Here is a 7,856-nt window from a genome sequence, read left to right as displayed (position 1 = left end):
CCCATGTTGAGCAATAGGCCCCTGTTCAAGGTGCCGCCCATCTCTTTCACCGGTTCCCAACATTCTTTGAGCACCTCCCCGCTTTCAGGAAGATTCCAGGCCCTTCTTGCCCTTTCCTTGTGGCGGGGCTCAGTTTCCTGTCTGTGCAGAACAGCACTGAGAAGCCACAGGCTGGTGCTTGGCAACGCGGTAATCCAATACAGTGCGTGCTCCTGGCTTTCTAGAGCGCAGAACCGCACCCACTGCAAAGTGTAAGCAGGGGTGGTGGCTGGCGGCAGAGCACACATGCTAACTTCCTGCTTTTGATAACAATAACACTGTGGTTATGTAGGTGTCCTTGTTTTTATATTCACTGAAGTATTAAGGGGTGATTTATTCGGAAATCGAATCGCTCATGTGCCCACGTGTTGGCCGTGTGGTGCCTTGGCGCTACTCCGTATCCCATCCTGCAAGAGGTTAGCTTGGGGTGTTCTCAGGTGATGGTCCCTGGTGTGAATGCCCCCCCAAAAAACCACTTTCTCAAGTCTCTGCTTGCATTACTATTGCTAATATTTTGTTTCCCCAAACAGTTCAGGTACTGTGTTCATCTGGGTTGCCTAGAGAAACCAATCCAGAGACACTCGTATGTGTGCAAGAGAGAACGTTATAAAGAGTAATTGTGTATTAAGAAAACATCCCAGGCCAGCCCAGATCAAGTCTATAAGTCTAATATTAGCCCATATGTCCGATACCAATCTAAAATTCCTCTTCAGGCTCATGCAACACATGAAATGACGCTGAATGCAGGAAGATCGCAGGCCAGTGGGTGGAAATTCTTGTGGTTCCAGTGGCGGTGGAAGCATTTCAGTCCTGGCGTGGGTCTCCACTTGGCTCCTCCAGCTCCAGGGCTCTGACTCTATCAGCATAACTCCATGTGTTTCTTTGTCAAGAGGGAGAGGAAGCAAAGAGAGAGAGAGAGAACAGGAGTTCCCAGAATCCTCAGGAGAAGGCCATGTCCCTCCAGAGGCCTCATTGGCTATAACCTGATTGACAGGCTAGACTCCACCCTTTTGCAAGTTGACAGGAGATTATGTAACTGCCGCAGATAGAGTGGATTATATGCGGTGGCTCTCCTAGAAAAGTCCCTGTAATTCTAACCAAACGACTGGGTGCAAACAGTGGACAGAGCTTTGATGTGGGGATGGGTGAGGGTACCATCCTGCTAGGTTTAAAGGGAGCTGTCTCAGAAGCCGAAACAAGAATCTCACTACCATCACAGAGGAGTCAGGAGAGGGGCATGCCCTTTGGACCCCGAGATCCCCGTGCACTGAACCTCTGAACTTCGAAGATTCAGTAGACAAAGATCTATGACGCCAGAGGCAAGGATGTGGCGGCAGCAGAGCAGAGAGGAGGCTGAGGGGTGGGCTTTCTGACCCAGGGCGGGAGCAAAGCTGCGTGCCTCTGGGCAAGAGGCTGGCCTGTGGGGTGGGGTACCTCCAAGGGAAATTCGGTTTATTCATTATGATGGACTGGTGTGGTCTTTGGGTTTTACTGGCAGTGCTAAAAGAGCTTTGTAGCATTGCCTGAGCAACATTACCAGAGGCCTCGGAGCCAGGTGGCCGAGAGGCTGGAGACCAGAGCGAGGCCTGCCTGTGCGCGTGGTTAGGAAGAGGCTGCCCCAACCCAAATACTGTGTCCTGAGCATTTCTAGTCCTCATTTGTACCCAGTCACTTCCCTAATACATGCCAGAATAGTGAGTACCGTCTGTGAGTTCCATTTGGCCATTGCAATAGATTATAGAACCCAGCCGAGAAGTAGAGTTTTGTGGGATACACAGACTTCAGATATCAGAAACGGTAAGGAGGTTTGAGGGGCAAAGGCGTGCCTGATCTTTGCCTCATAGGAATCGGCCTTTGGCTGATGTTGACTTTGATTCCCTTTCCCCATGTGAAGACGCCCTGGTGCCATCCATCTTTGGTCACGTGTTAGGCTGCTAACCACAAGGTCAGCAGTTTGAAGCCACCAGTGGCTCCTAGGGAGAAAGATGAGGCTCTCTACTCCTGTAAAGAGTTGCAACCTTAGAAAGCCCCCAGGGGCAGTTCTGCCCTGTCCTGTAGGGTGCTAGGGTCAGAACCGACTCAATGGCAGTGGGTTTGGCTTTGATTTGGTCCCCCTTGTGAAGTCAGTGGAGGATAGGTGTGCCTTCCACACCATTCTTACGGCAAGGCACACGGTTCAGGCCAGATTTGTGTAACGCTTCATTGCACGAAGATGCCATCCTTTATATAACCTGTTATGTTAGTGTATTATATAATGGTGCCCTTGGGCAAGGCAAATGGTTAATGTGCTTGGCTGCTGACCAAAAGGTTTGCGGTTCAAGCCACCCACAGGCACCTCAGAAGAAAAGGCTGGCAATCTACTTCTGGGTAATGAGCCACTGACCAACTCCATGGGGCCCACTTCTCCTCACACCCACAGGTGGTCCCCGAGCTGGAGTCAATGGTAGTTGGTAAATGATCAGGCTGAACAGTTGAATCCGAATTTCCAAAGTATATTTTAAGGATACAAACCCTGAATTAATGAGCTGGTTTTCCCCTGCCTCATGGGGGTGGGGGAGAGTGAAAGGATGGCATGAATAAATTTGGTAACCATTGGGTGAAGTGGGAAACACACACACACACAACCTTTCATTTATGTGTTTATTTGCTTTTGATGACAGGACTTGTTAGAAACTGTATGTGTCCATGTACATTACAAACTTCCAGACGTCTGGGGAATTTCTCAAACATGATTGAGACACGGTTTGAATTGTGTCCTTCCCGAAATAGGTGCCAACCTGGCTGAACCACAAATCTCAGTGGTTTGGCGCTTCTGTAACGATGTGATATGACAGTTATGCAATGATGTAATCACCTCCAGGGTGTGACCTTCATCTTTCAAGAGAGGAGAGGAGAGGCAGGGGAGCCAACAGAGAGGGCCTTCAGGAATCCAAACCAGAACAACCTGAGGCAGAGCACACCCTTTAGACCAGCGGTTCTCCACCTTCCTCACGCCGCCACCCTTTCAGACAGTTCCACATGTGGGGATGACTCCCAACCATGCAATTATTTTCGTTGCTACTTCCTCACTGTCATTTTGCTACTTTGATGGATCGGGCGACCCCTGTGAAAGGGTCGTTCAACCCCCAAAGGGGTCGAGACCCACAGGTTGAGAACCGCTGCTTTAGAGGCAGCGTGCCTGCTCTCAGAACCTCCTAGGTCCGTGGGAAGGAGGATTGATGCTAAGACACGTGGGGGTCTCCCAGGACCCGTGACCCACAGATGTTGAAAGAAGACAGGACTGTCCTCCAGCACTGTGGGTGAGGTGGGGTCGGGTGCGGGGAGGGCTTCTCCAGAACTAGCACCCTGAATGCAGCCTTCCCTCCCCTCTGGGGGTGAGAGAATACCTGTGTTAATGCCCTACACTTGTGGCATCCCTACGGTGGCCACACTCGTTAGCGAAGGCAGTTGCAGCCCATGGTGTTTTCTCCCAGAAGTCTCTGGGACATGCACTGTGTGCTGCACATTCTGCCATCCGGCCATGCTACCTGATGATAACCAGTGCTCCGGCGAGCGGGAGAGGGGCCTGCGCTGGTACCAACATGCATGACCTGGGTGGTGGGGTTGTCTCTGAGGGCGACAGGTGGGAGGGGGAGCCGGGCTGACCCTAACCAGGCTTGCTTTCTTGCCACAGGTGCCTGAGGACCTCCCAATGGGGTGGCTTTGCTCTGAGGTCATCTTTCCCGTGAGCTGCCTGATCCTGGTATGGGTGGTCAGCTCTGGTATGTCACCCCCTCTCACCCATCCCTTTCACACGTCTGAAAACCCAGCCGGGGCAAACCCTGTGGAGCACAGACCACTCCGTGGCACTGGGAAGCCTGGGAATGTAGGGTTGTTGTGAGTGGGGCTGGGTGGGATGGGGAGGAGGGTTTACAGTTTAAAGCCCAACACTCAGAGAAGGCCTCCACGAGGTGGCACTTGAGCCGACTAGAAGGGGAGAGTGCCAGGCAGTTAGCTGCTCTTGTAGGCATTTCTCTGTAGGAGGAGGGACCCCGGTGACCTAGGGGTTTGTATTGGGCTGAAATCTGGAAGGTCAGCAGTTCGAAACCACCAGACGGGAGCTCACTATGCCTGTAAAGAGTTAACTATCTCGGACACACACCCCCCCGGGGGGCGGGGGGAGCAGTTCCTCCCTGTCCTAGAGGGTCCCTCTGAGTCAGCATCGACTGGCTGCTGCCGTGGGTTTGGGGTGTTTCTGGTTCTGTAGAAGGAGCATGCTAGGCAGAGGGTTTGCAGAAAAGGCATGCGCAGACCTTTCCAGCACCCACAGCCCAGCCTGTGGGTGAGCCGGAGGACAGGGAGAAGAGGCAGTGGAGAAGTAAACAGGGGGGCTGAGTCCAGTGGGACTTGGCAGGGTTTGAGCAGAGGGGTGCCCATGTGGCAGAAAGCCCCCCTCAGCTGCTATATAGCGAGCAAGATAGGGGGAGGTTTGGGGACCCCAAAGGAGGGGAGAGGAGATTGGCTTGGGGGTCTGTTTGGAAGGGAGATTTGAAGACCAGTTGGAATCGTAGTCAGAGAGCGGTGTGACCTCAAGACGTATAATTTCGTTGCTGGGAACCAGGGTCTAGGATCACCTGTCGCTGTCGCATCCAAAGACAGAGACCAGGCTGCTTGGAGAAGCTCCGAAATTTACTCTGAAGCTCAAGACAGAAGGCAACAGTGAGGTTTCACAACCTCTGAAGGGCTTCAGAAATCAAGCAAGTTATAAAAATAAATGCAGGTTTTGCAATAATAGGAGGAAACAGTCAGCAGATCCCCCAAGGTACGATAAAGGTGCACTTGGCTCCATTGACCTCTGATACCATCAGCCCTGAGAGGAATTTCGTAGGCTTCAGGACCCCACCCCTCGCCCTGGCCCCAGCTCTCCAGGGATTAGTAAGCTTTGCCGGCCTTGTGGTTTTAGTATGAGTTGATGGACCTGTGGATCCCATTTGGGCTGGTTCTGACTTGCCTCGGAGGCATGCTCCCCTTGTTGGTCCACACCACTCAGGGCTCTCTTGTGTTCCCCTCCCCCCAGGCAGCATGAAGGTTCTGCAGAAGCCCACTTGCTTCTCCAACTACATCAGCACCTCCACTTGTGAGTGGGAGATGGAGCGCCCCACCAACTGCAGCGCTGGGCTGCTCCTCTCATACCAGCTGCAGAAGTTTCTGTTTCTTGAGTAAGCAGTGCCCGGGCTATGCTGGAGCGGGGAGCTTGGGTGGCCTGGTCCAGGTGGTGCCCTGGGTGGTGGGAGACTGAGGTTCACTGTGGCTTCCTGGGTAGAGAGTTAGAGGTGTTCCTGGCTGCCAAAGGGTCTGATGGAGCCTGTCCCTGTGATAGCCAAAGACAGAGATCCGGTTGCTTTGATAAATTCTAATTTGATTTCTGCAAGCGTGGACAGAAGGAAACAATCGGGCTTGCTACCTCTGAACTGCTGCAGAATTCGGTCAAAATCAAGCAAGTAAGTTATAGACCTTAAACTGTGGGACAAGAAATAGGCTTCGAGATAGTCCCTGGAAGCAAGGATTAGATTTACCATCATCAGCGGACTCCCGAGCGGTGGGACAAAAGGAAGCGAGGATTACAGGAAAACCACTGGCATTTCCCCAAGGAATTATCAGACCATAATTGACATCTCCATTACTCTGGGGATTTTCAAACCGGAACCCGTAAATTCTCTTCAGACCCACCCACTGAGGTCCTGAGCTCTATGACTCATCTACAAGGCCCACTTCCCCTTTCCTGAATGCGAGCATCCTTGAAGAAGGAATGGGTTTGCCAGCGGGCTGACCTTGAATGAGGAACAGGTTTGAAAAGAAGTTATTTTAGGCTACGGAGAGGACTCTTACATCTTGGGTCCCTTTTAACACACGAAATCTTGATAGACCCAATCCCAAACCGTGTTACATTTCCAGCATTTGACTCGCTGCAGGCTAACTCTTTCACCCGCACTAAGAGGGGTGGAATGTTGGGGCAGGGGTGTCTGGTAGGCCTCAGAGCATAGTGTCGGTGATTCTGGGTGGGAGATTGGACTAGAACAGCCTTGCTCGGGTGGTTTAGTCTCAGGACCCTCCCCTCCTACACACTTAGAGACCGGTGAGGACCCAAAGGGTTTCCCGCCTCTCGTGGGCTGGTGTCTGACTTGCCTTGGTGGTGTTTCCCCTTGGGAGGGATACTTACCCTATTCGAGATGAAAACCGAGGCCTTTTAAATCACAAAACCCCATAAGACCCTCACCCCCACGAGCCATCCGAACAATGACCTCTTATAACTTCTGGAAAATTCCATCGGTCACTCATGAGAGAAAGAGAATAGACTAGACACTCGTGCTCTTGTTAGGAGAAGGAAAGGGCGTCATCATGGACCCCCCAGGCCACACTTTGAGAACCACTCTGCTGCCTGTCATCCAGGTCGGACCAGGTCGGAGGGGAGTTTGCTGTGACAGTGGGGCAGGGACCCCTGTATGCTGCTGCAGGTGCCACATGGGGACATCTGTGACAGAGTGTGCTCTGTTGCAAGTGGTGCCCAGTGACATAAGTGGGTCCACAAGCACACCAGGAGGACAGGGTTCTCTCCTGGAGATGGTATTTCAATTGACCCAAGCAGAGGGTAGACCTACTGTTGTGTTGTGCTACAGTGGCCTAAACCAGGGAGCAGCGGGACATACACACACACACACACACACACACACACACTCGGCCCATGGACCAAATTCCGTCCACCACCTGTCTTTGTCAATGCAGTTTTATCAGAACCCACCCGGGCCCATATCATCGGTAGCTGTTTGGCGTCGCTGTGACAGAGATGGTGTGCCCTGCAAAGCCCAGCTCAGGGGCCCCCTACTCCTCTCAGATAAAGAGCAGACTGCTGGCCTCGGCCCTCGTCTAAGTGTGGGGTTGGCTGTCATAGGCGGTCCGTTAGGATGATCCTTGATGCCCAGGGCAGGGGCTGTCGGGAGGCAGGCTAGAGCACACAGTGGCTCACTGCATATAATATGCACTGGGCTACTCCTTCATTGTCAGAAATCCATTGACTGGTGAGCCAGGCTGTGGGCTCTCCCCTTCGGCTGGCTCTCAAGGATGAGCCCAACCTTGAGACCAGGCCCTGCTGCTGGGGGGGATGGGAGCCTCCATGGAGAGTGGGGTGAGGTGCCTCCAGGCCTGTCCTGAGGACAGCTGTGAGTCCCCACCAGCCTGACCAAGGCACCTGGTGTGTGCAGACGCGGCTCCTGTGTCCCGCAGAACAAGGAAGAGGCGCGGTGCGTTTGCACTCTGCTTATGGACAGCCCGGACTTCTATGACAACTACAGCCTGAGACTCAGCGCTGGGCCCCAGCTGCTGTGGGAAGACTTCTTCCAGCCCAGCCAGCACAGTGAGTGGGGACTGAGGGGGTGCTGTTCCCACCACGGGCAGAGCTCTGGGGTAAGGTGGGTGGATCCCAGGAAGGGAACTGGATCCCAGTGGCAGGGACTACACTTTCCCAGGCAGGCTGGGTTTCCTTGCTGGGCCTCCGTCCTCCCGTCTGCAAAATGGGGTTGGTCTCAGCAACTGTGTTAGGCCGGGTGACTAGTGAAGCAAATCCTGTGTGTGGAAGAGTGTTTTCTATCGAGAAGTCATTATCGATCAAGGAAAACCTCCCAGCCCAGTCCAACTCAAGTCCCTTAAGTCTGATACTAGTCCATACGTCCCTCTCCGGACTCAGTCCCTCACAGGCCATGATGCAGCATGCAGGAAGATCACAGGCCGATGGGGAGGGGTGGGGGCCAAAGTCGTGTGGATCCAATGGCGGTGGTAACATC

General features: G+C 53.2%; 1 protein-coding gene across 2 annotated transcripts in view; it reads left to right on the top strand.

Annotated features, from left to right (window-relative positions):
* Nucleotides 1-7,856, top strand: part of IL4R (interleukin 4 receptor) — a 36,967-nt gene that overhangs the window by 16,742 nt on the left and 12,369 nt on the right. The window contains exons 2-4 of one of the 2 annotated variants that reach the window (XM_004706049.2): nt 3,713-3,800; nt 5,096-5,237; nt 7,278-7,429. In XM_004706049.2, coding sequence (XP_004706106.1) covers nt 3,731-3,800; nt 5,096-5,237; nt 7,278-7,429 — 364 coding nt within the window. In that variant the 5' untranslated portion in view covers nt 3,713-3,730. Of the gene's footprint in view, nt 1-3,712; nt 3,801-5,095; nt 5,238-7,277; nt 7,430-7,856 lie in introns of those variants that run through there. The other variant, XM_045285938.1, reaches the window with a different exon arrangement.

Source organism: Echinops telfairi, unplaced genomic scaffold (genome assembly GCF_000313985.2).
Source record: "Echinops telfairi isolate 266 unplaced genomic scaffold, ASM31398v2 ScPeMD7_5;HRSCAF=22, whole genome shotgun sequence".
Classification (NCBI taxonomy): Eukaryota; Metazoa; Chordata; class Mammalia; order Afrosoricida; family Tenrecidae; genus Echinops; species Echinops telfairi.
This window is presented reverse-complemented; position numbering and strand designations above follow the sequence as displayed.